The 13,894-nt window shown below is 44.9% G+C and overlaps 1 protein-coding gene across 4 annotated transcripts in view; it reads left to right on the top strand.

Moving 5' to 3' along the window:
- Positions 1–13,894, top strand: part of DDI2 (DNA damage inducible 1 homolog 2) — a 43,167-nt gene that overhangs the window by 16,515 nt on the left and 12,758 nt on the right. For all 4 annotated transcript variants that reach the window (XM_047870304.1, XM_047870309.1, XM_047870308.1 and 1 more), the window contains exons 5-7: positions 1,291–1,418; positions 5,932–6,060; positions 12,692–12,795. In XM_047870304.1, the coding sequence (XP_047726260.1) occupies positions 1,291–1,418; positions 5,932–6,060; positions 12,692–12,795 (361 nt within the window). The remainder of the gene's footprint in view (positions 1–1,290; positions 1,419–5,931; positions 6,061–12,691; positions 12,796–13,894) is intronic.

Below are 13,894 nucleotides of genomic sequence, written 5' to 3'. Positions count from 1 at the left end.
GTTTGGTGATGTTTTTAAAAGGAGGTTGGGAACGGAGACAGGACATGTAGAAGTAAGCTGGAACTCCCTTTTACATCCCTTTCTCGTTTAAGAATTAGAATCTGTCTAATGTTTGAAGAAATGGTTTGCTGGACCAAGTGAACTGTGGGGTGGGTGGGTGTGTGTGTGTGTGTGTGTGTGTGTGTGTGTGTGTGGTTTTCCAAGTGATAGACAGGTAGCTAAAGAGGTGTGTGCATTTTCCCAGCATCTGCTCTTTTGTTAACATTGTGTCGTAGATGCCGTATCCCTCTTAGCAGTCCTGGAGTAGGAGTCCACCCCCTCGTTTACAGGTAGAAAACCCAGTCTTGGAGGTGAAGCAGTGTTTGCAGCAGGACAGTTGAAACCTCTGTGTTTTACGTTTGCCAACCGTCTTTAACGCACTGGACATAGGACGCATACCCAGACACCCAGTAAATCCCCGTGAAAACGGAAGCATTCACGAGATTCTGACATTCTCCAGAATTAAAAGATTTTGACTCTTACTCTCTCGAGATTCAGTTTCCCGCATCTGAGCTTGTAAAGGGTGCAGAACTGTTTGACGTGAAAGTAATTTGTGTGCCTTTAGATTTTCTGCCAGCTGTATCTCACTACCTCACCTGCTGCAGGGGAGAGTGCCAATGTCCACTTCCAGGGCTCAGCTGCTATAATAGGGGCAAAAGATACGGACACATCTGGTGTGTGGTTTCTTTTTTTCAGTCAGTGAAAGGGAGACTTTATTGAGGCACACAGGCTCTGGGGTTCGGGCAGGGGGCCGTCCCGCAGGCAAAGAGCCGCTGGAAGGGCCTTATCTGACCTTCCTCTTGGGGGTGCAGGTCCTTGCTGTGACCACACTTCTTGTGGCAGTTGGCAGCGCAGGGGTGCAGGCGAGCAGAGCTCTCACGGCAGGTATCTTGTTGCAGTTGTATTTCTGGGCCGGCTGGCGGAGGGAAGGCTGGAGGGTGCCACCCCCGGCCAAGCACCAAGCACCGGGCGGACTCTTCCTGGGTATTGTAGCCATCCTCCAGCTGTTTGCCCACAGAAATCAGAAGCTGCTGCTCAGGCGAGATGCCCTCCTGGTCTCGGATTGTAGCCTAGACATTCTCACTGGTGTCACTGGGCTCAACCTCAAGGGTGGCGGTCTCGCCCATCAGGGTCTTCACAAAGATCTGTGTCTCTGCGTCTGCCACACTCATGGAAGAGAAAGCCCCGTCTGTGTTTAATACTGTGACTTCTGAAACAGATGATGATTTCGCTCTACTTGGTTTGTTGCAGGCAACAGAACATCGAGGAAAACATGACAATAGCTATGGAAGAGGCTCCTGAAAGTTTTGGCCAAGTAGTGATGCTTTATATTAACTGCAAAGTCAATGGACATCCTGTGAAAGCCTTTGTTGACTCAGGTGACGTCTCTGTCTTTCTCTATCTGTCCGACATTCTGACCTGACACAGGGAGAAGGGGACACTCTGCTTTAACCCTGGTAAAGATGGCAGTAGTCCTCCAGGCTGCCACCTGACCAGCCCGGGGGTTACGTCACTTGCCAAGCTTTGTGTGTGTCTGTTGTCACAGGTTTATTTTTGTAATCTCTCTTTTTTTTTTTTTTTTTTTTTAATTTTTTTTTTCAACGTTTATTTATTTTCGGGACAGAGAGAGACAGAGCATGAATGGGGGAGGGGCAGAGAGAGAGGGAGACACAGAATCGGAAACAGGCTCCAGGCTCCGAGCCATCAGCCCAGAGCCCGACGCGGGGCTCGAACTCCCGGACCGCGAGATCGTGACCTGGCTGAAGTCGGACGCTTAACCGACTGCGCCACCCAGGCGCCCCATTTTTTTTTTTTTTTTTTAAGTAAGTAAACTATGCCCCAAAACGTGGCACTTGAACTCACAACCCTGAGATCAAGGGTCGCACGCTTTACTGATTGAGCCAGCCAGGCACCCGTAATCATTTCTTAACTGGTTTTGTCTTTCGCAGGATCTCCTTTAACTTCCTACCTCCCCTTATTTGGCATCCTGAGTTTTTCGGATATCTCTGTGGGAAATTTGGGAGTAAATGGGTTCAGCAGAAGGAGCTGTAAGAAGCGGCTGCATGGAGTGTAGGTCAGACATATTTGAGCACGGTCTGTGCACCAGCGCTTTGCCAGGACGACGAGGAGGGGGAGCGTGTGTGTCGGAGCTCTCGGCCTTAAAGAACTTAACAGCCAGGTCAGGAGACAGGGAGTTTCCCACTTGAGGATTCAGATAATCCCCGTACCAGCTGGCACCTTTTCTCACCGTAATAGCTCTGTTTCTCAGTAAGATCGCGCAGAGCACCGTGCGGGTGTGGCTGAGTGGTCTTATGTGTCTTCATTCTGTGCAGTTCCCTCAGGCTGTAAGATAGGATGAGTTCCTAGAGTAGCAGAAGCCTCTGCTCAAGTGATACTTTCCTCCGTTTGTCCATCCACAATTATTTGAGCACATGCTAGGTTTCAGTTGTCATTAAGAGTTTGTATCTTGAGGGGGCACCTGGGTGGCTCAGTCGGTTAAATGTCCAGCTCTTGACGTCAGCTCAGGGTTTGATCTCAGGGTCGTGAGTTCAAGCCAGACATTGGGCTCCACACTGGACATGATGCCTACTTTAAAAAAAAAAGTTTGTACCTTGAGATGCATACATTCTTGGGAGAAGCAAATTTGCCGATTATTCGGTTTAAAAATGTCTGTTGAATGCTGTAGGCAGGGCACTTGTGCTGAGTGGGAGGGAGTTAAGACTCACTAACTGTAGCCTAATGGGGCTCCTGTGAGTGAGAGAGACAAATACCCAAGAGACTCTAATATTACCACACTCAACATTTATTGAGCCTCTATTGTATGCCAGGCAACATATTAGGTGCTTAATATAAATCATCTTAATTTCAGTTAGTCCTCAGGAAATCCCTGTGAGCTGTGTTTGACTATTAACCCTATTTTGTAGGTAGGGGGGCTTAGACGTTGAGAGGTGGTGTCCCTCTTCAGGTAGACAGGGTCACGAGGAGCAGGCTGTGGGTCCAGCCCCAGATCTGTTTGATGGCAGATTCCACAACAGCAAGAATCCGATGCGTGTTGGGTACACATCGAGACCACATTCGCACCACGACTGGGGTGCTCAGGCATGGCTTTGAACTGAGCTGTCTCCATGAGCAAGAGGATGGGGCTTCAAGCCGAGGCTTGAGAGAAGGCAGGGGAGCGGTGAAAGGGACCCTTCTCGTGTCCGGCTTGCTTACTTTACATCAGTAAATAGCTTCTGTGGGGTAGAGTGAGGAGAGGGGAAGAAAAGAGGAAAGTTGCCTTCTCCAGTTTTCTCTTCCTTCACTTTTGCTGGGCCTTCTTTTTTTTTTTTTTTTTTTTTTTTTTTTTTTTTTTTTCCAGCGTTTATTTATTTTTGGGACAGAGAGAGACAGAGCATGAACGGGCGAGGGGCAGAGAGAGAGAGGACACAGAATCAGAAACAGGCTCCAGGCTCTGAGCCATCAGCCCAGAGCCCGACGCGGGGCTCGAACTCCCGGACCGCGAGATCGTGACCTGGCTGAAGTCGGACGCTTAACCGACTGCGCCACCCAGGCGCCCCTGCTGGGCCTTCTTGAATCTAACTTTCCTCTAGTGCCAAGAGCTTTCAGTGTCCATGAAGTGTAAGGTGGCTAATGAGTAATGCGAACAGGGAGTGTTGGAACTGAAGGAGAGGAAAACTCACTGGGTAAGGACAGTTTTGAGCTTGGTCTTAAAGTGTAAGTGGAAATCAGAGAAAGTGAAGGCAGGGGGCGCTCTGCAGGAGGGTCAGCGCGAGTAAGAGGCAAAGGGAACAATTTCCTCCTGTCAAATTGGAGGGATTTGAACAGTCAGAGTAGAAGTCTGATATTTGAGTCTGTTTGGGCTACTATAAAAATACTGTCAACTGGGGGGCTTATAAACAACACAGATTTATTTCTCGTAGTTCTGGAGGCTGGGAAATCCACCGTGAAGATGCAGGCAGGTCCAGCGTCTGCTGACCTGCTTCCTCGTTCACAGATGTTCTCTTCTGGCTGTGCTCTCACGTGGCAGGAAGGGGGAGGGAGCTGTCCGAGGTCTCCTGTGCAGGGGCACTCAGCCCATTCCTGAGACTTTCACCTTCGTGACCTAATCACCTCCCAAAGACCCCACCTCCTAATCCCATCATGTTGAGGGTCAGGTTTTAACATAGGAACTTTGCAGGGACACAGATGCTCAGTCTGTTGCAGCAGGAAGTAGTTTGGCCAGGATGAGGTAGGTTGTGAAGCTGTGACAGTGTAGCTGGAGGCTAATCTTATTAAAGAGTAGAAGCCATGGAGGATTTGTGAGCAGAGGAATAAGTGGTCTGAAGAAGACGATTATTTGAGGAAGACCAAAGATAGTTACAGATCTGGAGAATTCCGTACCGCTCAGGGGCAGGACTATTTCCTTGCTTTATAAAAATTATGCATCCACAGAGTGGTTTGGAAACCAGAGAAGTTGTCCATTAGCAAGGGGAATAGGGTGTGAGCTAGGCCGATTGCTATAGTTAGAAGAAGGAAGGTCAGAAATAGAAATTGCATAAAACTTACTCACAGGGTTGGAGCAGAGTTTGAGAATGGGGAGAAGGCTGAGGCGCCTGGGTGGCTCAGTCGGCTGAGCGCCCGACTTTAGCTCGGGTCATGATCTCATGGCTCGTGGGTTCGAGCCCCGTGTCAGGCTCTGCGCTGACAGCGCAGAGCCTGGAGCCTGCTTCCGATTCTGTGTCTCCCCCTCTCTCTGCCCCTCCCCTGCTCATGCTCACTCTCTCTCAAAAACAAAGTAAACATTAAAAGAAAAAAATTAAAAAAGAGGAGTCACGGGGCGCCTGGGTGGCTCAGTCAGTTAAGCGTCCGACTTCGGCTCAGGTCACGATCTCGTGGTCCGTGAGTTCGAGCCCCACATCGGGCTCTGGGCGGACGGCTCGGAGCCTGGAGCCTGTTTCCGATTCTGTGTCTCCCTCTCTCTCTGGCCCTCCCCCATTCATGCTGTGTCTCTCTCTGTCTCAAAAATAAATAAACGTTAAAAAAAAATTTTTTTTTAAAAAGAGGAGTCACAAGTGAACAGTGTTAAGTTTTATGTTGTAAGAAAGTAATTCCCTTGGTAAAGAGAGAAATCCAAAGTGAGAGTTACTGGGGGAGAAAAGAGCTTTATAGCCCTGTTGGCTTTGAGATGGAAATGTTGAGCACACGGGCATGTAGACCAGAATCTGTGAGAGAGATTAGGGCTGTAGGTGAAAACAGAGATGTGTCTGTGTCCTGTGCGGGCCTGCTCCAGCTGTGTGGGTGAATACACGTAACCAGGAGAGAAAAGACCCTAAATGCCTTCTTCCTGAAAGGAAACAGAGTGTGATTGTTGGAGCAGAGATGGGGAGTTCAGATTTATTTATTTGTTTATTTATTTATTTATTTATTTATTTATTTATTTATTTATTTGAGAGATGGTGGATTTTACATGGTAAATTATAAAGTCCCAACATTGGAATAAAAATAATCTGATAAGATGTTTAGAGATACTTGATGAAGATTGACCTGAGTGTATAGGAGTGCTTAACTAAGCACTTAACACATTTCCATCTGTAGATGTGGTTTGACTTTTTGGAAGTCCTCTCCGGGTAGTTTTGCTTTCTGTTGGTAACGTTTTAAAACATCATCACATGAAACAAATTTAACGAGACATTCAAACAAAATATTCTTTCCGTCACTATCAGGTTTCTACGCTGTGTTTCAGATACCAGCGTGGACTGGCTGAGGGCTAGACTAACCCAGGTGTGAATAATCGTACACAGACAAAAGCCTGGGGGACTACTTGCTTTCTGCCTTGTCCTCAGGCTGCAGTTTTTAATCTGCCCACAAACGTGGATTTCATTTTTATTATCTGATGTTTCCCTCTGCTTCCAGGTGCCCAGATGACTATTATGAGCCAAGCTTGTGCAGAAAGGTGTAATATAATGAGGCTGGTGGACCGTCGGTGGGCAGGGATTGCCAAAGGAGTGGGCACCCAGAAGATTATTGGAAGGGTACATCTAGGTGAGTAAAAGGCACTGTGGGAGTCTTTTCAGGGTAGTGGGTGTTTCAAAATTTGTTTTGTGTAGGCATACCTGATCCGGCAAGCCTGATCCCCAGAAGTGTTAAATCCTGTGTTCTGTCAGAGTTACACATGTACGTGTTTTAATTTGTTACAAGAAATCAGTCCCCATGTACTTCTATTTTCCTGCTCCTTCGAGACCGCTTTCAACTATGTTAGCTCATTTCTTGTGGTACTCCCCTCCATATTTCAAAATAACATGTTTGTCGTGCTGTCACTGACACGTAAATACTGTGGAGAGCTGAGCCACCTAATTGAAGATGATTGCTTTTCTCTTTGTGTTGTTTGTCTTACAATTAGTAATTGTCTTCTTTTGGTCATCTGGTATTCTAAGTGTTCCTCAGTCCCCAAACACTTACCTAGTTGTGTAAATCTCCTTTATACAGTTCATCCTGTTGCAGTTTCTTCTAGAGACTGGACCAGTGCTGTAGAGCTGCTTCACAGCTGTTGTTTTAGGATCTCTCTTGACTGGGTCCCAAAGGCTGCTTTCCTCTTGCTTTTAGATGGGATTATGTGAATCCTCTGTCTTGCTCTTTGTAATTTTGCTCCTCAGTTTATTGGAGGGTAGCTTCCAGAGAAAGAATATAAGGGAGGAAACTGAGTCCTTAAATATCAGAATTTGTCATTGTTGTTGTTTTCCTATATTCTACCAGTCTGGCTAAGTGGGAAGTCACTTTGTTTTCCACAGTTTTTGTCAGTGTTGCTGCGGAGAAGCTGGCTGCTGTCTCAGTTCTTGATCCTGTATTTGAAAGGTTTCTTTTCCATTTCTGAAGCTTATAGAATCTTCTTTGACCTCAGTGTTGTGGAATTTCAAATTCACAGTGATGCACTTGGGTGTAGATCTGTCTTCATCCACCGCAAGGGGTACCTTTCACTTCCTCTCCCCCGCCCCCAGGATGTTTGTTACTCGGTGGGATAACGTCCTATCCCAGACTTGTCCTGTAGTTTCCTTTCTATCCTGTTTCTTTCTTTCTTTCATGTGTCCTGGGTGTGGTGGGTGTTTGTGGGATTTCCTCAACATTGCCTTCCAGCCTTTCTGTTATATTTTGTATTTGTTTGATGGTTTTCTCAGATATCTGGTGATCCTTGGCATCTGCTCATGGTGAAGACTGGGACACCAAAAGGCTGTTTGGAACATTACTTGGGTAGGCAGCCTTGGCGATATTTGGTGATCTGGAAGTTGGAAGGGGGGAAAGGGCTAGAGGCTCAGTAAACTTAAACTTAATCCCCCTGGGATTCAGTCAGGTTCTTGTGTCTTTGTCTTTCTCCATGTGCACCTCTGTTTCACTCTCTTGAGAAAATAAACCTCTAGTCTATTGTTGGGGGGAAAGGAGATAGTCACCTGGCTGAGCAGAGGTCAAGAGGGAACCCCAAGGTCTAACTGTGCCTCCTACATAGACCTTCACCCAGTCTTGCGACTTTGGACTCAACCTCTACCCCTGCCTGCAGAGGTACTTGTTCATGAAACACTTGGGGGTTCTGTGATGTTAATTGGCTTGCTTCCCAGTTTTCCTCACTGTCCTCTGCTTTCTGTTCCAAAATTACGTTTCAGTTGTCTCTTCTGTGTGTGTTTTTTAAATTATTCATTTATTTATTTATTTATATTTATTTTTTGCCCTTAGTGATTTGTACCTTAAAAAAGATAAACTTTTCTTGTAATTTTTCAGGAGTAAATGGAGATAAATACATGTGCTCAGTCCTTCCTTTGTAACCAAAATTTTTTTTTCTTAATTCCTTAAATCCCTTTGAGACTCAAGCACCAAGTAATCTCCTTCTGACCCTTTTCCCTTGCATTTTATTCTTGTAAAAGGTGGTCGTATAATGTATAGAATTGCATACTCTGTTTTAAAAAAAAAAAACACGTTCTCAGTGTTACTATAATTTTCATAAGCACCATGCAGATGCATGGGATTCTCTTATATGGGTTTAGAATGGTCAACTTTTAGGATAAATTTTTCCCCCAATATTTTGTTACTGTAATATGGCAGTAGATTTTTGTGGGGTTTTTTGGGTGCACGTTTTAATTTTTTTTTCCTTACTAAAGATTCCTGTCAATGAAACTACTGAGTCAAAGGTTATGAACACCTAAAGCCTCTTGATGTATTTCTAACTTGCACCAAAATGGCTTTTCTAGCACTTCGTCAGTATTCATCTTAATGTCCTTCGACAATCAAGTATTACTAATTTTTAGTCCCTTAATTTACAGATTTAAAAAGTGTGGTTTTTTTTTTATTGTAAGTTGCTCTTCTCTCATCGCAAGTGATCATTTCTACCCATTTTTCTCTTTTTTGTTTTGTAATATAGTTGTCTGTTTATTAGAGTCTTTTGTTTCTTTTATCGATTTATATAGAATTAGGGTAGTTTAAATACGTTACTGCCATGTACTTTCCTACACACAGTAGGACTGTAATACCACAGCCTGGTTTGCTTCAGAGTCTGGGTTTGATTTTTCCATGGTTTTAGGTAGGAAGATCCTAGGATGAGGCAAAGTAAGTCTCAGTCCCTCGCGTCCTTCCTTGTGGATGGACAGGTCGTAGCATTTTGCAGCTTGGCTACGACAGCAGGCCGAAAACCTATGATCATAAGGGAAATCTGAATAAAGGAGAGCTGTGTCATGGGTAGGAAGACTCAGTGTGTCAAAGGTGAGGATTCTCCCACATTCATCAGCAGCAGTCATTGTGGTACCATCAAGATCTCAGTAGGTTTTTTGTGAGACCTGATGTGCTCATTTAAAATCAGCCCTTTATTGTAGGAATAGGCAAGATAACTCTGGAATGGCTTCCCCTTCTAGATGTCAGGACCAAAGGACTAAAACAGAAACAGACCTGTGCTTACGTGAACCTTGATAAATGACAGAGGACATCTTACAGAGCGGAGGGAAGGTTTCAGGAAATGATGCGAGGCCAGCTGGGTGTCCCTGTGGAAAAAATGAATTGGAAAACGGACCCTGCCTCCCATCACACACAAATGGCAGTTCGGCGTGGGTTACAGACCTAGATGTTAAAAGCAGTATCAGAGCTCTTAGAAGAAAATATAGGAGAGTATCTCGCATGCAGAAAAAGAGTTCTTCAAAGTTAAGAAGGAGATTATTTGGTAGATTGGGCCACATTACGATTAAGAATTTTTTATCAAAAGACATCATAAAGGATGTGAACAAATGCAAACTAGGAAAGAGTTTTTATAACAGTGACCAATAAAGGATTCGTTTTCAGAATATATACAGTGTGTGTGTATGCATGTGTCCGTCCTTCAATTCAGTGTGATGCTATAAAAAAACTACAGGAGCGATGCACTTGGGTGGCTAGGTTGAGTGTCCGACTTCGGCTCAGGTCATGATCTCGGGGGATTGTGGATTCGAGCTCCACGTCTGGCTCTGAGCTGTCAGCATGGAGCCTGGAGCCTGCTTCGGATTCTGTGTGTGTCTCTCTCTCTGCTCTTCCCCTGCTCATACTCTGCGTATGTCTCTCTCTCAAAAATAAATAAACATTAAAAAATTTTAAAAAATTACAGGGGTACCTGAGTGGCCCAGTGTCCAACTTGGGTTCAGGTCATGATCTCATGGTTCATGAGTTTGAGCCCTACTGACAGCTCAGAGCCTGGAGCCTGCTTTGGATTCTGTGTCTCCCTCTTTCTCTGCCCCCCTTCTCGAATTATGCTCTGTCTCTCTCTGTCTCTCTCTCTCTCTCTCTCTCTCTCTCTCTCTCTCTCTCTCTGTCTCAAAAATAAACATTAATTATAAAAAAAAAAATTATAGGGGCACCAGTGGCTCAGTTGGTTGAGGGTCCAACTTCAGCTTGAGTCATGATCTCAAAGTTTGTGGATTTGAGCCCCGCCTCGGGCACTGGGCTGACAGCTCAGATCCTGGAGCCTGCTTCAGATTATGTGTCTCCCCCTCCTCTTCTCTCTCTCTCTCTCTCTCTCTGCCCCTCCCTTGCTTGTGCGCGCGCTCTCTCTCTCTCTCTCTCTCTCTCAAAAATAAATAGACATTTTTTAAAAATTACAGCAGTGGGGGGCACCGGATAGCTCAGTCAGTTAAGCGTTTGACTGCAGCTCAGGTCATGATCTCATGCTCCATGAGTTCAAGCCCCACATTGGGCTCTGTGCTGACAGCTCAGAGCCTGGAGCCTGCTTCAGATTCTGTGTCTCCTCTCTCTGTCCCTCCCCTACTCACACTGTGTCTGTCTCTCAAAAAAATGAATAAATGTTAAAAAAAAATTACAGAAGCAATAGAACAGGCACTATTGAATAGGAAACCCAAATGGTTAAGAAATACATGAAAAGTTACTCATTATTAGTCAGGGAAATTTAGTAAGGTTTTCAATCTAGTAATACTAATTGTTGGTGAGAATGTGGAGCAGTAGGAACTCTGATACACTGCTAGAAACATTTTGGAAAATAATTCAACATCCCCCTAAAGTTGAACCTAATATTCCCTAGAACCCTGTAATTCTGTTTTCTGTGGTATATATACCATTAGAGAAACTGAATACACACCAGGAGAATACTCGGGGCAGCATTGCTTATGACCACAGAAATTGGAAGTGACCCAGAAAGTCCCAGAGCAGTAGAATAAATCAGTTGTGGTATATTAGACATTACAGTACACTAGGGATTTTTTTTTTTTAAGTTTTATTTATCTATTTTGAGAGAGAGAGCATAAGCAGGGGAGGGGGAGAGGGAGAGAGTAGAGCCTGATTCGGGGCTCAAATCCATGAACTGTGAGATCATGACCTGAGTAGAAACCAAGAGTCAGATGGTTAACCGACTGAGCCACCCAGGCACCCCTAAGTTTGTTTTTGAGAGAGAAAGACAGAGAATCCCAAGCAGGCCCACCCCAGTTACCACAGAGCCCCGATGCGGGGCTCAAACTCGTGAACAGCGAGATGATAACCTGAGCCAAAGTCCAGAGTCAGACGCTTAACCAGCTTATCCACCCAGGTGCCCTAAAGGATAATTAAAAATGAAAGAAATAGTTACATGTGCAGGGATCGATCTCAAAATACTTCTATTTTTTATTTTTTTAATTAACTTTTTTTAATGTTTATTTTTGAGGGGGGGAAAGGGGCAGAGAGAGACAGGGAGACCCAGAATCTGAAGCAGGCTCCTGGTTCTGAGCTGTCAGCACAGAGCCTGATGTGGGGCTCGAACTCAGGAAACTCAAGATCATGACCTGAGCCGATGTCGGACGCTTAACCAACTAAGTTACCCAGGCACCCCTCAAAATACTTGAGTAAAAGATTAGTGAGTGGTAATTCAAAAACACAAAACTAAATAGTATGTCACTTAGAAATCATACAAGACTGGGGGCACCTGTGGCTCTGTCGGTTAAGTGTCTTACTTTGGCTCAGGTCATGATCTCGTAGTTCATGAGTTCAAGCCCCACATAGGGCTCTGTGCTGACAGCTCGGAGCCTGAAGCCTGCTTTGGATTCTGTGTCTCCGGCTCTCTCTGCCCTTCCCCCGCTCATGCTCTGTCTCTCTCTCAAAAATAAACATTAAAAATTTTTTTTTAAAAATCGTACAGGACTCAGGGCGCCTGGGTGACTCAGTTGGTTAAGCGTCCGACTTCAGCTGAGGTCATGATCTCACAGTCCATGAGTTCGAGCCCCGTGTCGGGCACTGTGCTGACAGCTCGGAGCCTGAAGCCTGCTTTGGATTCTGTGTCTCTGGCTCTCTCTGCCCTTCCCCCCACTCATGCTCTGTCTCTCTCTCAAAAATAAACATTAAGAAGATTTTTTTAAAAATCATACAAGACTCGGAGCACCTGGGTGACTCAGTTGGTTAAGGTCCAACTTCAGCTCAGGTCACAATCTCGCAGTCCATGAGTTCAAGCCCCATGTTGGGCTCTGTGCTGACAGCTCAGAGCCTGGAGCCTGCTTCAGATTCTGTGTCTCCCTCTCTCTCTGCCCTTCCCCCACTGATGTTCTGTCTCTCTCACTCTCAAAAATGAATAAATGTTAAAGAAAAATTAAAAAAAAATCATACAAGACTCGTAAGAATCATTTAAAAAGCTAAGAATGATTGATACAAAAGCCAGGATAGTCGGGGGGTTGGAGAAGACACGAAGCTATGAGCAGTAGAACATAAGGAACCTCTGAGTTTTGTGTTTCCTAACCAGGGAAATAAATGCATAGGTGTTTGTTTTATTCTGCTTTATTTATTTTTTATTTTTCTTACATTTATTCACTTATTTTTGAGAGACAGAGCACAAGTGGGGGAGAGGCAGAGAGAGAGAGAGAGAGAGAGAGACAGAGACAGACACAGAATGTGAAACAGGCTCCAGGTTCTAAGCTGTCAGCACAGAGCCCGACGTGGGGCTCGAACCCATGAACTAGGAGATTGTGACCTGAGCTGATGCCGGACACTCAACCGACTGAGCCACCCAGGTGCCCCCTTCATTGACTTTTAAACTGGTCATTGGGTTCACTGGATTTTCATACTTAACTCACTTGTTTCATGCTTTGCCTTGGCTTTGACTGATTGCAAGAAGCAAGGCACAGAATGCAATCTTTCCAAAGATTGCATGAGGCTTTTGAAGCAAAAATCCGCAATCCCTTCTCTTAATATGCTTTAGCTCAGGTTCAAATTGAAGGAGATTTCCTGGCGTGCTCTTTCTCTATCCTTGAGGAACAGCCTATGGACATGCTTCTGGGACTGGACATGCTGAAACGGCATCAGGTAATCAAGTGCTTCACTATCTTTCTGCACTGACGTTTTGTATGTTACGTGGGTATGATTGCATCATTTCTCTTGGTTATATATGCTAGAAAACTGAGAAAACATGGCTTTTGAGACTTGGAAAGGTCCCTAATTAAGGATGTCATCATACATGGTTTGAAACGATTTATCAGTGGGGCGCCTGGGTGGCGCAGTCGGTTAAGCGTCCGACTTCAGCCATGTCACGATCTCGCGGTCCGTGAGTTCGAGCCCCGCGTCAGGCTCAGGGCTGATGGCTCAGAGCCTGGAGCCTGTTTCTGATCCTGTGTCTCCCTCTCTCTCTCTGCCCCTCCCCCGTTCATGCTCTGTCTCTCTCTGTCCCAAAAATAAATAAACGTTGAAAAAAAAATTAAAAAAAAAAAAAAAGAAACGATTTATCAGTAGAAATAGAATCTCTTCTTGTGAAATCTCTCTGAATCTGTTAAATCCCGCCATCTGTTTGAGAGTATAATGGGCAACTTGGTTCTCTTGTGTTACTTTTAGTTTCTGATTAGAACTCAGGTAAGTTTTGATGGGTTTGTAGCGGGATCTAGAAAACACATGATGATTTTATTGCTAGTATAAGTTTAGTAAATCCTTCACAGCTTGTCAGTGCTTAAAGAAGAAGGTGTAGATAAGATGCGGACAGCGGAAATGTTTGCTTAGTATGGGGAGAATGAGTTGTAACTATGTTCATTTACAATATTTGTATTTCCACTCTGAAATCTAATAATTTGTTTAAAGATAAACTCTTCTGATTGAAGAAGCAATTAGTGTCCACTGGGTGATAAAATTTTCCCAGCAAGGTTTTGTATCTAGGCAATATTTAAAAAAAAATTTTTTTTTAACATTTATTCATTTTTTGATAGAGACAGAGCATGAGTGGGGGAGGGACAGAGAGAGAAGGAAACACAGAATCTGAAGCAGGCTCCAGGCTCTGAGCTGTCAGCACAGAGCCCGACACGGGCCTTGAACACACGGACCGTGAGATCATGACCTGAGCCGAAGTCGGGCGCCCAACCGACTGAGCCACCCAGGAACCCCCATATCTAGACAATATTTTTATGTCACTAATACTGTT

Source organism: Prionailurus viverrinus, chromosome C1, assembly GCF_022837055.1.
Source record: "Prionailurus viverrinus isolate Anna chromosome C1, UM_Priviv_1.0, whole genome shotgun sequence".
NCBI classification, from domain to species: Eukaryota; Metazoa; Chordata; class Mammalia; order Carnivora; family Felidae; genus Prionailurus; species Prionailurus viverrinus.
Note: the sequence above shows the minus strand (reverse complement) of the source record. Positions and strands in the feature narration are given on the sequence as shown.